The sequence below is a fragment of the Ciconia boyciana genome, chromosome 2 (assembly GCF_034638445.1).
Source record: "Ciconia boyciana chromosome 2, ASM3463844v1, whole genome shotgun sequence".
Lineage (NCBI taxonomy): Eukaryota > Metazoa > Chordata > Aves > Ciconiiformes > Ciconiidae > Ciconia > Ciconia boyciana.
The window spans coordinates 1,029,030-1,046,383 of NC_132935.1; the positions used below are offsets into that span (position 1 = coordinate 1,029,030).

At 59.7% G+C, this 17,354-nt stretch overlaps 2 protein-coding genes across 6 annotated transcripts in view; both read right to left on the minus strand.

The window, feature by feature from the left end:
- Positions 1-12: 12 nt before the first annotated feature.
- Positions 13-2,887, minus strand: C2H8orf82 (chromosome 2 C8orf82 homolog). The gene is made up of 3 exons (XM_072851774.1): positions 2,663-2,887; positions 1,176-1,224; positions 13-674 (listed from the first exon to the last, which is right to left on the minus strand). Exons 1-3 carry the CDS (start codon positions 2,801-2,803, stop codon positions 184-186), a joined length of 681 nt encoding a protein of 226 aa, XP_072707875.1. The 5' UTR covers positions 2,804-2,887; the 3' UTR covers positions 13-183.
- An 8,226-nt stretch (positions 2,888-11,113) lies between these two features.
- Positions 11,114-17,354, minus strand: part of ARHGAP39 (Rho GTPase activating protein 39) — a 149,286-nt gene continuing 143,045 nt past the window's right edge. For all 5 annotated transcript variants that reach the window (XM_072851778.1, XM_072851776.1, XM_072851777.1 and 2 more), the window contains 5 exons: positions 14,969-15,042; positions 12,393-12,592; positions 11,808-11,899; positions 11,549-11,718; positions 11,114-11,343 (listed from right to left, as the gene is read on the minus strand). In XM_072851778.1, the coding sequence (XP_072707879.1) occupies positions 11,149-11,343; positions 11,549-11,718; positions 11,808-11,899; positions 12,393-12,592; positions 14,969-15,042 (731 nt within the window). In that variant the 3' untranslated portion in view covers positions 11,114-11,148. The remainder of the gene's footprint in view (positions 11,344-11,548; positions 11,719-11,807; positions 11,900-12,392; positions 12,593-14,968; positions 15,043-17,354) is intronic.

Here is a 17,354-nt window from a genome sequence, read left to right on the forward strand (position 1 = left end):
AGCTCGGTCACGCCGTTTAAGCTCTTGTTTTTTCACAGATTAATGGGGGTCCCGGCTGCCGCGGCGGCACCCACCCCACCGCGGCAGCACCGCGGCAGCACCCACCCCGCGGCGGTGAGCCGGTGCTGGGCTCTGCCACCCATTTTCCCATCGGCATGGGGGTGCTGGGGACGGGTCCCCAGCTCAGCCCTGGGACGGGGTGACGGGGACAGCCGGGGATTCCCCGGCACAGCCCGGTTCGCCGGCTCGGAGCAGCGGCAGCAATTCCTCGGTGAGCCGGTAGCGCCGCCCTTCCCAGATAAAATGAGTGGGGGGCTGCGCCGGCCCCCGACCGTACTCGAAGCAGGGACTCCACTCAAAAGCCAACGCCGAGCGCACCAAACCCACGCCACCGGCTTTTACCGGTGCCGGGTGATAGAGCCGCCCATTTTCCGGTAACATCACCAAACTCTCCGGTTGGAAAGGTACGGCTAGGCGCTCGCCGCCGCCGCAGTAGGAGAGGAGCCGGTTCTCACCGGAGCCGGGCAGGAGTTGGGTGAAGACGACGGGACGATCGTCGCACCGGAGAAAATTCCGCTCCCGTCCGCAGAGCGAGAGGAACGGGAATTCGGCCTCGTAACGCCCGCTCCGGTTCGGCTCCAGCCGCTTGAAGAAGAAGGTGAGGAAGCCTACGTCTGCCGGGACAGCCGGACAGCCGTCAGCTCGCCGCTCCCCGGTAATTAACCCCCGGGGAGGGTAATTAACCCCCGAGGAGGGTAATTAACCCGCGGTGGGGTAATTAACCGCGGGGTTGGGGGTTTGTTCGTTCATGCGCCCCCGTTTTGGGGGGTGGGCGGAGGGAGGAGCAGTCGGCTCGGCAGGACTTAACCGCGCCGGCAAACGCAAAGGGGAGTTATAAAGCAGGAGCTGCTTAATTAATAAGGTAATTAATATGCAAATTATGCATAACAAGGTGGTTAATATGGAAATGTCACCAGCAAAGGCGTCAGAGTTGGGGGGGGGGGTGTCCCCTCTCCCCTCCCCGGCTGGCGAGGGCTCGGACCCCGGTTGAGGATGGGATCCCGATTAAGGATGGGATCCCGATTAAGACTCGGGTCCCAATTAAGACTCGGGTCCCAATTAAGGATGAGGGGGGGTTTGGGAGGGTCCCGGGGGGGTTGGGGGGGTCCTGGTACCTTTGAAGCAGGTGATGAAGTTCTTGACTTTGGTGTCGTCCAGGAAAAGCTGCGGGAGAGCGGGAAAAGCCTCAACCCCCCCGAAGCTGCCGGCAGATCCAGGTCTGGCTGGGATCCTTTGGGGATCCACCCAAGGGCCGGCCGGGATCTGTCCTGGGTCCGTCTTGGGATCTCTTTGGGGTCTGACTGGGGCCTTTCCGGGATCCCGTCTGGGATCTGTGTGGGGTCTCTTTGGGATCTGTCTGGGATCTGTCTGGGATCCATCTCAGGTCTGTCCTGGGTCCATCTGGGGTCTGTCCAGGACCTGTCTGGGATCCACCTGGGATCTGTCTGGGATCCGTGTGGGGTCTGTTTGGGATCTGTCCGGGATCCATCTGGGGTCTGTCTGGGATCCATCTGGGGTCTGTTTGGGATCTGTCTGGCATCCACCTAGGATCTGTCTTGGATCCATGTGGGATCTGTCTGGGATCCACTTGGGATCTGTCTTGGATCCATGTGGGGTCTGTTTGGGATCTGTCTGGGATCCATCTGGGGTCTGTCCTGGGTCTGTCTGGGATCTGTCTGGAGTCCATCCGGGATCTGCCCTGAGTCCATCTATGGGTTTTTTGGGATCTGTCTGGGGCCTGTCCAGGATCTGCCTGGGGGATCTGTCTGGACTTTGTTTGGGATCTGTCTGGGATCTGTCTTGGGTCCATCCAGGATCTGTCTGGGATCTGTCGCGGGTCCGTGTGGGTTCTATTTGGGATCTGACCGGGGTCTGTCCTGGGTCCATGCAGGATCTGTTTGGGGTCTGTCTGGGATCTGTCCTGAGTCCATTTACGGTCCTTTGGGGATCCACCTGGGATCCATCTGGGATCCACCCAGGATCTTTATGGGATTCACCTGGGATACGACCGGGATCTTTATGGGACCCACCTGGGATCTTTATGGGATCTGTCTGGGACCCAACCAGGATCCACCTGGGATCTTTATGGGATCCACCTGGGATCTGAGCGGGATCCATCCAGGACCCACCCAGGACCTTTATGGGATCCACCCAGGATCCACTTGGGCTCTGACTGGGATCCACCCGGGATCTTTATGGGACCCATCTGGGATCTGACTGGGATCTTTATGGGATCTGTCTGGGACCCAACCAGGATCCCCCTGGGATCTTTATGGGATCCACCCGGGATCCATCCAGGACCCGCCTGGGATCTTTATGGGAGCCACCTGGGATCTGAGCGGGATCTTTACGGGATCTGTCTGGGAGCCAGCCGGGATCTGAGCAGGATCCACCCGGGATCGTTATGGGATCTGACTGGGACCCACCCGGGATCCGGTGCTCCCGCTCCACCCCCGGTGCCGCCGTCCCCGTCCCCCCAAGGACACCCCGTCCCTGTCCCCGTCCCCGTCGCCTCCGGCCGAGCCCCGCGGCGGGGCGGGGTCCCCCGGCTGCTCCCCCCGGCTGCTCCCCGCGGTGCCGGTGCGGGTGCCGGTACCGGTACCTGGCCCTGGTGGTCGATGTAGTAGAAGTACTCGCGGGTGCGCGGCCCCGGGCGCTGCCCCTGCTGGTAACCGGCCCCGGGCCCCGCCGCCCCGCTCGCCCCGGGACGGAGCCGCAGCCGCAGCGCTGGCGGCAGCCGCATCCCGGCCCCGGCCCCGGCCCCGACCCCGGCCCTGACAGCGGCCCCGGCCCCGGCCCCAGTCCCGGAAGCGGCACCGGAAGCGGCCCGGGCCGGTCCGACTGCGGCACCGCTCCGGGCGGAGCCTGCCCCGCCCCGGGGAGCCCGGCGGGGGCGGGACCCGGGCAGGCCCCGCCCCGCCCCTGTAGATACCCGTGCACCCCTATAGACACCCACCCGACCCTATAGACACCCGTGCACCCCTATAGACATCCGTGCACTGCTATAGACACCCGTGCACCCCTATAGACACCCACCTGCCCCTGTAGACACCCGTGCACCCCTATAGACACCCACCCCCCCATAGACACCCACCTGCCCCTGTAGACACCCACCCCCCATAGACACCCGTGCACCCCTATAGACACCCATGCACCACTGTAGACACCCACGCACCCCTATAGACACCCACCCACCCCGTAGACACCCGCACCCCTACAGACGCCCATACCCCTATGGACACCCCACCTCCCCTATAGACACTCACCCAGCCCTATAGACACACATACCCCCTCTAGACACCCCCCGTGTGCCCTATAGACACCCACCCGCCCCTATACACCCCCATGCACCCCTGTATACACCCATACACCCCTATATATACCCTCATGCACCCCCTGTGCACCGCTATATACACCCACCCCTATAGACACTCAGACACCCCTATAGACACCCATGCACCCCTGTAGACACCCAGGTACCCCTATACACAACCACACCCCCCCCGCACCCCTCTATACACCTGCCTGCCCCTATAGACACCCATACCCCCCTATAAATACGCATACACCTTATAGACACCCACACACCCCTATAGACACACACCCACCCCTACAGACATCCATACTTCTATAGTCTATAGACACCCCTACCCCCATGTGCCCCTATACACACCCCTATAGACGCCCAGACCCCCTATAGACACCAACCCCCCGACATCTCTGCACCCCTATACACGCCCCCCCATAGACACGGCCACCCCTCTATAGACCCATATGCCCCTATACGCACCCACACCCACCTGTGTGTCCCTATAGACACCCACCCGCCCCATAAATACCTGTACCCCCTACAGAAACCCAGCCGCCTCTATACACACCCCCACACCCCTACAGACACCCACCCACCCCTACAGACATCCATACTTCTATATAGACACCCATACCACCTGTGTGCCCCTATACACACCCCTATATACACCCACAAACCCCTATAGATGCCCAGACCCCCTATAGACACCAGTCCCCCCAGACACCTGTGCACCCCTATACGCACCCACCCACCCCTATAGAGACGGCCACACCCCTGTATAGACCCATGTGCCCCTATATGCACCCATATCCACCCATGTGCCCCTATAGACACCCATACACCCCTATAGACACACACCCGCCCCTACAGACAACCATGCACCCCCTGTGTACCCTATACATACTCATACCCTCCCTGTACCCCTCCCCACCCCGTGCTCCCCTATAGAAACCCTCTATATGCCCCAAGCTCCCCCTCTACACGCCCTGGGCTCCTTTACGTGCCCCTATATACATCCCGTGTGGCTTTATGTACCCCCATCTCTTCCTATGCACCCCCTATAGGCCCCCTGTTTGGCCCCTACACACCTCCCAGCACCCCCTATACACCCCGTGTGCGTCCCTACACCCCCTGGATGGTATATATATACCCCATACACCCCCGGGGGAGTGGGGCACATACACTGCCCTATGCACCCTATACTGCCTGGTACACGCTATACTGCTTGCAGGGGGAGCCCTATACACACTATACAGCCTGCGTGGTAGGGGATGACCATACACACCCTATAGAGGCTGTATGGCATGGGTGGGGCATCCCTATACAGTCTGCGTGGTGGGCAATGACCATATACACCCTATAGAGGCTGTGTGGCATGGGTAGAGTGTCCTATACAGCCTGCATGGCGGGAAATGACCATATACACCCTATAGAGGCCGTACGGCATGGGTGGGGCGTCCCTATACAACCTGGGTGGCGGGCGATGACCATATACACCCTATAGAGGCCGTATGGCACGGGTGGGGCGTCCCTATACAGCCTGGGTGGCGGGCGATGACCATACGCACCCTATAGAGGCCGTGTGGCATGGGTGGGGCGTCCCTCTACAGCCTGGGTGGCGGGCGATGGCCATATACACCCTATAGAGGCCGTATGGCATGGGTGGGGTATCCCTATACAGTCTGCGTGGTGGGCGATGACCATATACACCCTATAGAGGCCGTATGGCATGGGTGGGGTATCCCTATACAGTCTGCGTGGTGGGCGATGACCATATACACCCTATAGAGGCCGTATGGCACGGGTGGGGTGTCCCTCTACAGCCTGGGTTGCGGGCGATGGCCATATACACCCTATAGAGGCCGTATGGCATGGGTGGGGTATCCCTATACAGTCTGCGTGGTGGGCGATGACCATATACACCCTATAGAGGCCGTATGGCATGGGTGGGGTATCCCTATACAGTCTGCGTGGTGGGCGATGACCATATACACCCTATAGAGGCCGTATGGCACGGGTGGGGCGTCCCTGTACAGCCTGGGTGGCGGGCGATGACCATACGCACCCTATAGAGGCTGTGTGGCATGGGTGGGGCGTCCCTCTACAGCCTGGGTGGCGGGCGATGGCCATATACACCCTATAGAGGCCGTATGGCATGGGTGGGGTATCCCTATACAGTCTGCGTGGTGGGCGATGACCATATACACCCTATAGAGGCCGTGTGGCATGGGTGGGGCGTCCCTATACAGCCTGGGTGGCAGGCGATGACCATATACACCCTATAGAGGCCGTATGGCACGGGTGGGGCGTCCCTGTACAGCCTGGGTGGCGGGCGATGGCCATATACACCCTATAGAGGCTATATGGCATGGATGGGATGTCCCTATACAGTCTGCGTGGTGGGCGATGACCATATACACCCTATAGAGGCCGTATGGCACGGGTGGGGCGTCCCTCTACAGCAGCTCCCGGGGCGGAGCGCGCCTGACGTGAGGAATCCGCTCCCCGCGGGTCCCTGGGCCCCGCGCCCTCAGACGCCGGCAGCGCCAGTGGAACTCGGCGCGTTGGCTCTACGGGGCGCTGCCCGCAGGGCGTGGAGGTGCCGCGCCCAGGCTCTGCCGTAACCGGGCAACTTAAAGGTGTCACGGAGCCGCTCAGCTGCGTATTTGCCACCCTGGGCCAACAGCCTGCCCCGTTTTTGACAAAACGCCGTCCTTCTGGTGAGCTTTGCTCGTTATAACACCGTTATGATACCCAAAGACGCCTCCATCCCAAGAGCCCCCCGCCTCCCAGGTGCGACCGCCCCTCGCCCAGCTTGCGCTCTCAATTTTTCCTAGCTTACGCCTTTAAACGCGAAGCGAGGAAACTCCACGCCGATCCCAGACATGAGGTATGAGTCGAGCCACCCAAGCGCCACCCGAGAGGTGACAGATCGCGTGAAATCGTTTACGAGAAAGAGACCGTGGGGGAAGACCCCAGCGCGCACCGCTCGGACGTCTGGGGTCAGGCGCCGGGCTGAGCCTCTCTGCCCCCGCCTCGGGACGCCTTTGGGTAAGAGTCGAGCACTTGGTTATCCCAAGGGCCTCCGCGGGAAACTTAGGAATCTCTCTCTATAGAGCCGCTTCCTTATCTTTAACGCGTTGTGTCCGGCCGCGTTACGCACGTTCTCGATATACGCGTTGTGTCCGGCCGTGTTACTCACATACTCGATATACGTGTTGTGTCCGGCCGCGTTACTCATATTCTCGATATACGCATTGTGTCCGGCCGTGTTACTCACATTCTCGATATACGCGTTGTGTCCGGCTGCGTTACATTCTCGATATACGCGTTGTGTCTGGCCGTGTTACTCACATTCTCGATATACGCGTTGTGTCCGGCCGCGTTACTCATATTCTCGATATACGCATTGTGTCTGGCCGTGTTACTCACATTCTCGATATACGCGTTGTGACCAGCCCTGTTACTCATATACTCAATATACGCATTGTGTCTGGCCGCGTTACTCATATTCTTGATATACGCGTTGTCTCCGGCCCTGTTACTCATGTTCTCGATATACGCGTTGTGTCCGGCTGCGTTACATTCTCAATATACGCGTTGTGTCCGGCCGCGTTACTCATATACTCGATATACGCGTTGTGTCCGGCCCTGTTACTCACATTCTCGATATACGTGTTGTGTCCGGCCGCGTTACTCATATACTCGATATACGCGTTGTGTCCGGCCCTGTTACTCATATACTCGATATACGTGTTGTGTCCGGCCGCGTTACTCATATTCTCGATATACATGTTGTGTCCGGCCCTGTTACTCACATTCTTGATATACGCGTTGTGTCCGGCCGCATTACTCATATACTTGATATATGCGTTGTGTCCGGCCCTGTTACTCACATTCTCGATATACGCGTTGTGTCCGGCCGCGTTACTCATATACTCGATATATGCGTTGTGTCCGGCCCCGTTACTCATATACTTGATATACGCGTTGTGTCCGGCCGCGTTATATACGTGTTGGTGGCCGGCCGTGTTATTCGTACTCGTATTCCTGGTGTTTGCACGTGCTTTGCAGACAGCGAATTTATCCCCGGTAACCCAAAGAATCTGTGTCCGTTGCTCCGATAGTCTGCACTCCTCGCTGCTCTGGCCGTGACAGCTCCTTCAACACGACCAGACTGGGGGGGGGGGTAAAACTGATGCCGTCGCCTTAACGAAAGCCCTGAGCTAATGAGCGGCTGCGCACACCGTCCTTAGAAACTAAACCGCTGACCAAGGCTGAGACTAAGACTGGACCCGGCCGCCCCTAGACTCCTCTCTGAGAAGGAGTTTAGAAAGCCAGGGGGCCCGTCTGAGCCTCGTGACTCAACGGGAGGGTCCGTCCCCCCCCACTCCTCAAATTCCTATTTGTGTGCGACAGTCACTAACGCAACAGTGGGGCGTCCCTATGCAGCCTGCGTGGCGGAGGGGGCCACCCACATACACCCCTATAGAGGATATACGGCATGGGCGGGGCTTGCAGCCACCCCTATACATCTCGCGTGCACCCCTATATGGCCCTGCACACCCCATAGGGTGCAGCCAGGTCCTTACAGCCCCCCCTATAGTCCCTATAGGGCCTCTGTGCCCTCCCCTTGCCCCCCCCCCCCCAGCCCTCGATCCGCTCCAGAGTGAACAAGCAGCACCCACGCGCTCTCCATACGTTGCTTTATTCACACGACGGGGCGGGGCATCCATACGTCCGCGCGCCCCAGTGACAGAGTTCGGCAGCCCAGGGGACACCCCCTCCCCCCACCTCCCCAACCCCCCTTTCCTGGGGTGGGGGAGGGGCGGGGTCCTGCTCCCCTCCCCCAGCGCGGGGGGAGGGGCCCCGCAGCAGCCGGGGGGGGGGGGGAGGGGGGTTTGTCCCCCCCTTTTTTTTGTGTGTGTTTTTTTTTTTTTTAAGCATTTTCTCCTTTTTTCGTAATAAATAAAACCGCGAGTTTAAAAAAACAAAACAAAAAAAAAAAGGGGGGGGTTGGGGGGGGAGGGGAAGAGAGAGAAAAAAAATTAAAGAAAAAAAAATCAATATAAAACTCGGAGAAAAACCAGAATTAAACGGAAATTCAGGAAGTGGGGACCCCCTCCCTCCCCCACCGCTGCCACCCCCGGTGCCCCCATCCCCCGGCAGTGAGCAGAGCTGGGAGGTAGCGCTGGGTCCCCCTCCCCCACCCTGGGGAGCCCACCCCCTCCCCACCCCTGGGGACACTGCACCCCCACCCCCCCCCTTCGAGAAAATAGGCTTGAAAATTGGGGGGGGGTAATTAATAACTCTCTTTATAGCTCTATATACTCTGATGGGTGCCCCCCACCCAGTGGGTGCCCCCCCCCATCCCCCATGGTGGGTGCCCCCCGTGGGTGGAGCCGAAGGCACTTGGGGGGTGGCCGGGGGGTGGGGGGTGGGGCACCGGGGGGACCCTTCGGCTCCAGCGGTGGGGAGGGGGGAGGTGGGGGTGCAGTGGGGAGGAGGGTGCCAAGGTGGGTGCAGGAGGAGCAGGAGATGGTGATGGGTGCCAAGGTGGGTGCAGAGAAGCAGGAGGAGATGAGGGGCACCAAGATGGGTCCAGGAGAAGACGATGGGCGCCAAGAAGGGTCCAGGAGGACCAGGAGATGATGGGCACCAAGGTGGGTCCAGGAGGACCAGGAGATGAGGGGCATCAAGATGGGTCCAGGAGGACCAGCAGATGATGGGTGCCAAGATGGGTTGGTCAGGAGCAGGAGGAGATGATGGGCACCAAGATGGGTCCAGGAGAAGATGATGGGTGCCAAGATGGGTCCAGGAGAAGATGATGGGTGCCAAAATGGGTCCAGGAGGACCAGAAGATGATGGGCATCAAGATGGGTCCAGGAGGTCCAGGAGATGATGGGTGCCAAGATGGGTTGGGCAGGAGCAGGAGGAGATGAGGGGCACCAAGATGGGTCCAGAGAAGCAGGAGGAGATGATGGGTGCCAAGATAGGTCCAGCAGAAGCAGGAGATGATGGGTGCCAAGGTGGGTCCAGCGGGAGGACATGACAGGTGCCAAGATGTGTCCACCAAGGGCCAAGCAGAGATGATGGGTGGCAAGATGAGTTGGGCAGGACCAGGAGGAGATGATGGGCACCAAGATGGGTCCAGCAGGAGCAGAAGATGATGGATGCCAAGATGGGTCCAGCAGGGCCAAGCAGAGACGATGGGCACCAAGATAGGTTCAGCAGGAGCAGAAGGAGATGATGGATGCCAAGATGGGTCCAGGAGAAGATGATGGGCACCAAGATGGGTCCAGCATGAGCAGGAAGAGATGACGGGTACCAAGATGTTTTGGGCAGGACCAAACAGAGATGACAGGCATCGGGATGGTTCCAGGAGAACCAGGAGGACATGATGAGTGCCAAGATGGTTCCAGCAGGACCAGAAGGACGTGACAGATGCCAAGATGGGTCCAGCAGGGCCAAGCAGAGATGATGGGCACCAAGATGAGTTGGGCAGGAGCAGGAGGAGACGATGGGCACCAAAACGGGTCCAGGAGAAGCAGGGGGAGATAACGACTGCCAAGATAGATCCAGCAGGAGCAGGAGGACATGACAGGCGCCAAGATGAGTTGGGCAGGACCCGGAGGTGATGACTGGCACCAAGATGGGTCCAGCAGGACCGCAAAGACATGATGGACACCAAGATGGGTTCAGGAGGACCAAGCGGAGATTACGGGTGCCAAGATGGGTTGGGCAGGACCAGCTGATGGGTGCCACGATGAGTCCAGCAGCGCCAGGCAGAGATCGTTGGTGTCAGGATGGGTCTTTCAAGGCCAGGAGCAGATGATGGGACCTGTGATGGGTCCAGCGGCGCCAAGCAGACACGGTGGGTGCCAAGACAGGTCCCTTGGGGCCCGGTGGTGCCGACGTGTGGTGAGATGTGTCCGGTGCGCTGGCAGGGATGGGCACCGTGACATGCGCGGGCAGCGACCTGCCTGCCCAGCTCCTCCAGCACCCCCGGATGGGCAACCGGCCACAATGAGCCACCTGGGGCACCCCAAAGGGACCCCCAGCACCCACCCCTGGGTGCACCCACCTCCGCCGCGAGACGCGCCCCGGTTGTGCCCGCGATCTCCTTCCCTGCGGGCTGGGACTCTCCTGGCACTGGGACACTTGTCACTCTGGTCCCCGATGTGCCACGGTCTCCGGGTGCTCCACGCCTGCTCAGCTCAGCACCGCTGGCTTCTCCCGGCCCTGGAGGTGCTCCCTGCCCCACGGCTGCCCCACGGCTGCCCCACGGCTCTGCTCTCAGCCAAAGACTCAACCCCAACGGAGATGTGGGGGGGGACCCGTTTGACTCCCCCCATCCCTGCCCAGCCTCCCCTGTCCCCCACACCGTCACCCGCTCCCCAGGTCCCCGCTGCCACCCACGGCCACCCAGGACACCCGGGCTGGAAACGCCGCCCGTCCCCGGGGAGCCGGGATGCTCCTCGCCCGCTCTGTGGGTGCCACCGTCCCTGGGGACCCCCAAAGCGGCCGATCCCTCCGGCCGGCGAAGAGGTGGGCAGTGAGATGGCTGGAGGGTCGGGATGGGGCATGGGGAACGGTCCCGTGTCCCACCGTACGACGGGCAGGGCGGGGGACAGAGACAGGCAGGGTGCTGCGGTGTGGTGGGGGGGGACGAGCCACCCAGCACCCTCCTTCTGTGGGGTCCGGCTTGTGCTCCTCGGCCGAGCGGGGTCGGAGGGGAGGGGGCTCATGGAGGGGAGGGGACGACTCAGTGGCGGCTGCTATAGGACGCCCTCCATGAAGCTGGTGTCGAGGTGCTGGATGAGCACCCGGATGAAGGACATCTCCTTGCGGGTGTTCTCGAAGATGATCCGCGGGTCGTCCGACTGGCAGCGCAGGCAGTTGGGGGCCATCACCATGGCCAGGTTATTGACGTCCATCTTGGTGACGGCCACGTTGGCCGGCTGCACGAACACCTGGGGTGGGAGGAGGAAGGCGGTGGTGATGGGGTGCTGGGAGACGGATGGAGGAACCGTGTGGACCTCCTGGTTCTTGGATGAGATGGGGGGGTCATCACGTGGGTAACCCCACAGCAACTTGGGGAACCCAAAGCCACCTCAAGAGAGGCAACCAGGCTGGGAGGTAGCTCCGGGGGGACACACAGGGGGGTCCCGGCCGTACCTGTAGGAAGCGGATGAGGTAGCACAGCACCATTTTGTTGATCCTGGGCAGAGAGTGGACGACGGCGATGGCCGCCTCGGGGTTCTCGTAGTGGGTGATGCACTGCTCGTAAAACTCGTGGGGGATCAGCGGCTCCTCCAGCTCCCGGTACCAGAGCTTCAGCAGAGAGGCTGTGGGGAGGCGGAGAAGATGGGGAGACGTGAGACCTGGTGGGTAGAGGGCCTGATTCTGCACCCCACACAGTGCCCTGGGGTCCTACCAGGAACGTGAGGGTCCTCCAAGCCGGTGGGGATCTTCCACTGGTCCACCTGCAGCTTGAGCGCGTTGACCTCGTCGATGTCACCGGGGACTCTGTAGGGGGAATAGACGTTGGTCCCCAAGCAAGAGATGGGGACCCACCTGCCTAACGTCCCCGCCCGGGGCTTCGAGGGTCCTCCTGGGTGCATGCAGGGCTCAAGGAGAGCCAAGAGGGACATCAGCTGGGGATGGAGCCATTTTGGGACGTGGTTGCTGCCCCATAGGGACGTGGCATCCTGCTGCGATGTGGGGCTGGAGGCTGCGTGCAGACCCCAAGACCCTGACATGACTCTGGTGGGCACCAGAGAACGGGCGTGACCCTGTTGTGAAGAAATCCCCACGGCCTTGGAGAAAGGAGAAGTTGGGGGGCTGCTCGCTGCCCCACGGGAGAAGAAAGGCACCCATGGGGACATGGGGAGGGGGGCAGCTGCCCCATAATGAGGTGAAGCTTCCATAATGGGGAAGCCATTTCCCATGGCTTCCCCCATAAGAAGGTCCGGGCTGCCACCATCCTGGGGGTCTCCCCTGCAGCCGTAGGTGGCTTTACCTGAAGATGCCCTCGGTCTGGTCCCCGTTGAGTGCCAGGACCTCCTCGGAGAGGCGGGTCTGCACCCAGGGCAGCTGCCGGTCGGGGTACCGCTCCTTCTGCATGTTGATGATGTCCTGCAGGGAGCTGCCAAACATGGAAGGGTTGAAGACGGCGTTCTTGGCGTGGCGGATCTCCTCGATGTTTGGTTTCTTCAGGCCCTGTGAGAGACAAGAGAGGCCACCGGCACCATCAGGAGCTGCGGCCAGCGTCCCTGCCCCCGGCACGGGCATGCCGGGTCCTGCTCAACGCCAGCACCCCATGGCCAAGCTCCAAGGCTGGTTGCGATGCGTCCGGAGCCCATCGTGTGGGAGACAGGCACGGACGCGGACAGCGGATGGAGCCACGGATGAACTCCAGACAACTTGGCCAAGGTCTCCAGCGGCACCACGTACCAGAAGCTCAGCACCGAAATGCGGCCGGTGGGCAGGTGCCTCCACCCACTATCTTGATTCCAAAGCAAATCCAGCCCTGGGGACTCTCCCTGTGGTGCTTGGTAGGACTCCCATGCTCTGCCGCGGGCCCATGGCCACGCCGGAGCATCTCCACCAACGAGCCGTGTAGGGATGAGGACGAGCCACGGCTCTGGGATGCTTCTGGAAAGCAGAGCACCAGCACCGTGGTTGGTTTATCCATGCCTGCTTGAAGCGGAGACACCGGCACCAACACCGGATCCTGCGCGGTGCGGGGCGAGGGGAAGCCCGGCCCCCCTCTCCAGCTGGGCTGGTAGTTCGGTCACAGGAGGGCACGGCTGTCCTTCCTGACGTGCAGGAGATGTGCGCGGCCGTGGTGGGATGCAGAAGGGGTGGACGTGTGCGTGCTGGAATGAAGAGATGGATGCAGTGGACGTGTGTGTGGTGGGATGCAGAAGAGGAGATGGATGCAGTGGACGTGTGTGTGGTGGGATGAAGGGATGGATGCAGTGGACGTGTGCGTGGTGGGATGAAGGGATGGATGCAGCCAACGTGTGCGTGGTGGGATGCAGAAGAAGGGATCGACGCAGCGGACGTGTGCATGGTGGGATGCAGGCGATGGATGGAGTGGATGTGTGTGTGCATGGTGGGATGCAGAAGAAGAGATGGACACAGTGGATGTGTGTGTGGTGGGATGAAGGGATGGATGCAGCCAACGTGTGCATGGTGGGATGCAGAAGAGGAGATGGACATGTGAGTGGTGGGATGGAGGAGATGGATGCAATGGACGTGTGCATGGTGGGATGCAGAAGAAGAGATGGACGCAGTGGACGTGTGTGTGGTGGAATGGAGAAGAGTTGGATGCAGTGGACATGTGTGTGGTGGGATGCAGGAGATGGGTGCAATGGACATGTGCATGATAGGATGCAGAAGAGATGGACGCAGTGGATGTGTGCCTGGTGGGATGCAGAAGAAGAGATGGGCATGTGCATGGTGGGATGGAGGAGATGGATGCAATGGATGTGTGCATGGTGGGATGCAGAAGAGGAGATGGACACAATGGACGTGTGCGTGGTGGGATTGGGAAGAGATGGACACAGTGGACGTGTGCATGGTGGGATGCAGAAGAAGAGATGGACATGTGCATGGTGGGATGGAGGAGATGGATGCAAGGGATGTGTGCATGGTGGGATGCAGAAGAGGAGATGGACACAATGGACATGTCTGTGGTGGGATGCAGAAGAGGAGATGGACACAATGGACGTGTCCGTGGAGGGATGCAGAGAAGAGGAGATGGACGCAGCTCCCTGTCAGCTGGATCCAGCCCAGCATCTCCCGTCCAGACAGAGCCGAGACAGAAGGAGCCACCCCGGCCGCCCCTCGAGCCGCTGGCGGCATCTGGGTCCTTGATCGCTCCTGTCTTTGCCTTCATCAATGAGCCCGTGGTGAGCCCGGCGAGTGACGCGTCCCATCCCACCGCGGGGCCTTGTCTTGGGAGATGTCGCTGGGAGGAGCCGAGCTGCTGCGGACCGAGCCGACGCGGTTCCTCACAAAACGAGGCGGGGGAAACTGAGGCAGCTGTGGTGGTGGTTGGTGGTGGGGCCATGAAGAGCACCCCAGGCTGTAGATTAATCCCTATCCGGGGTGTTTTATTAAAGAAATCAGCCGCCGCCCTGACGGCAGCGATGGCCCCGGGGATGGATCCGGCTTGGCGAGCCACCGTGGTGATGGAGAGCCGGGAGGAGCCGGGGGCCGGCAGGGCAGGACGCCCCGAAAGCCGGGGAGATGGGAGCTGCTGGAGCATCCTTTTCAATCCTTGCTTCCAGGATCATTTCTTTAATCCCTGTTCGGTCCCTTGGTGATGGGTAGGTTTGGGAAGGACCTGGTGGACTCCAGAAGGTCCCCAGAAGGTCCCCAGAGAGGATGCAATGATGGCCAAACCACGCTGGAGATAAGCGGAGCATCCCCACAAGCTACCACGCCCTTCCCAGTGCTCTCCAGCTTCATCCCTCCTCCTCCTCCTCCTCCAGACCCCATCCCCAAACCCCAGCAGCCCCCTTGGTGGTCCCGGCCGGGGGTGGCTTCCCACCGCTGCCCTCCCCATGCCCAACGGTTGGACGATACCTTCTTGGCTCCCGTCAGAGCTGCCTTCTGCAGCTTGTTGTAGCAGTACTTGGCGTAAGTGCTTATTGCCACCCCTGCAAGAGAAAACAGAGCCGGGGGGGTGTCAGCTCTGGGTGGTGGGGGGAGTCATGGGGGGGGGGGGTCTGTCCCTTGCCAGGTGGGGTGAAGCTCATCCCGGCTCCAGGAGGGTCCCAGGGTCCTCCCCGGCATGCCAGGGCAGCGCCGGTGCTGCTCCATCACCACTCCTGGGAGGCGGTTTAAGGAGGACGAGGTGTCCCCCCACCTCGCCCGCCCTGGACAGCAGTCACCCCACCTCGCAGGAGGTGTCCCCATAACTCAACCCGCTCCCCAAGAGCCTCAGACCTTGGAGAAGCCACGTCCTTGTACCCACCTAACGTGGAGCCTTGGAGCCCCCTTGGCTCCGTCCTCCGGCTCTCGGGGCTGATTTTTCACCCCGCAGCCATCGCTTCCACTGTCACCCCCCCCTACGCCATCCATCCTCTCCTCCTGATGCCACCACTTCCACCCTCGTCCCTCTCCGCACCATCCATCCTCTCCTCCTGATGTGCTTCAACAAGGAGATGGCACCCTCAACCCTTGGAGCATCCCCCAGCTGCCGAGGGGCTCATCCCAAGGGAGATGCTTCAGCATCCCGTAGCCAAGAACCCTGGCGGTACCTTCTGGACCACCCTGGAAGACGCTGGCACCTCCATAAATTCTTCCAAGAGCCTAAAAATAGGCAAATTGAACAACAACAACAAAAAAATCCGTCCTCTGGGACCTTCTCTCCTTTGGTAGCTTTGAAACCGCGGCACCAGCACCGGTCCTGCCATCGGCGTGGCTTTTGTGCCGCCGGAGCTGCGCATCCCGAACCCATCATGCTGGTGAGAATGGTTCAGGAGCTAAAAATGTGCTTTTTCTTTTTAATATTGGTGCAAAAGAGGGGAAAAAAAGGGTTCCTGGAGAAAAGCCGGTGGCCGCTCACCGTCCCAACCCTCCGATGGGCGCTTTTTGGTTAAAACCAAATTTGGGGAATTGGGATCATCTACGTTTTCCCTCCACCCATGATGCCGTTGTCTTCAAAGGGTTTCTCTGATGGTTTTTTGGTGCCATAAATGCTCTGGGGGGGCTGATGGATGCATGGGGGGGGTCTGAAGCCACCCCAAAGGAGGGGACTTGGGGGATGTCCAGGACCGGGTGACCTCAAATTGGGTGTCCTTTCATAGAATCATCGAATGGTTTGGGTGGGAAGGGACCTTTGAAGGTCATCTAGTCCAACCCCCCTGCCATGGGCAGGGACGTCTTCAACTCGAGCAGGTTGCTTCTTTGGATGCAGCCCAGGAGACGCTTGGCTTCCTGGGCTGCGAGTGCTCATTGCCGGCTCGTGTCCCATTTGTCACCCACCAGTGTCCCCAAGCCCTTCTCCACTCTCCATCCCTTCATCCCCCAGCCTGTATGGATACCGGGGGTTGCCCCCACCCAGGTGCAGGACCTTGCCCTTGGCCTGGTTGAACCTCAGGAGGTTCACATGGGCCCCACTCCTCCAGCTTGTCCCAGGTCCCTCAGGCGGGTCAACCCCACCACTCAGCTTGGTGTCATCTCCAAACTTGCTGAGGGTGCACTCGATCCCACCGTCTACATCGTTGATGAAGATATTAATCAACGACCTTAATTCGTGGATGCCGTTAAAGCCGTTTCTTGGGGTGCCTCCACCCCGCCAGCCCCAGGTCCCAGCCCCACCACCGCTGGGGCTCCAGGTTGAGGTCCCTCATCTCGTGCCGGGAACCTCTTGGTTTCATCCGGCATGTGGAGCCTTCACCGGCATCCTGCTCCGGTCGGCGAGCTCCCGGCAAACCCCCCCAAAACCCAGAGGGACGCCGGGAAAAGGGGCTCATCCCCCCTTCCTGCCGCCCCACCGGTGACGGCCGCGGCACCAAGGGTGCTCGCGCCCACCTCGGGGTCATCTGTCCAACACCGAGAAAACCCGTCAGCACCTTCTAAGTGGCTCCGGTTAATTAAATTCCTGCCTTCCCCCTCCTGTTCATTACTAGGAAATGTATATATTTATCTATAATCTATCTATCTATAATATTACATATTTATAGATAACTTTATATATAACATTATATCTTTATCTGTAACGTTATCCTATATATTTATGCATTATTTATATGATTTATATAATGTTATATAATATTTATATACAGTATTATGTATAACTATATATAATGTTATATATATTTATCTATAACATATATAATATATGTTTATTTATTATATTTACTTATTATACATTATATTGACGTTCATATTAATATTAAGGATTATATCATATATTTAATGTATAACTATATATTGTTATATATTAAATATTAAATATTGTATT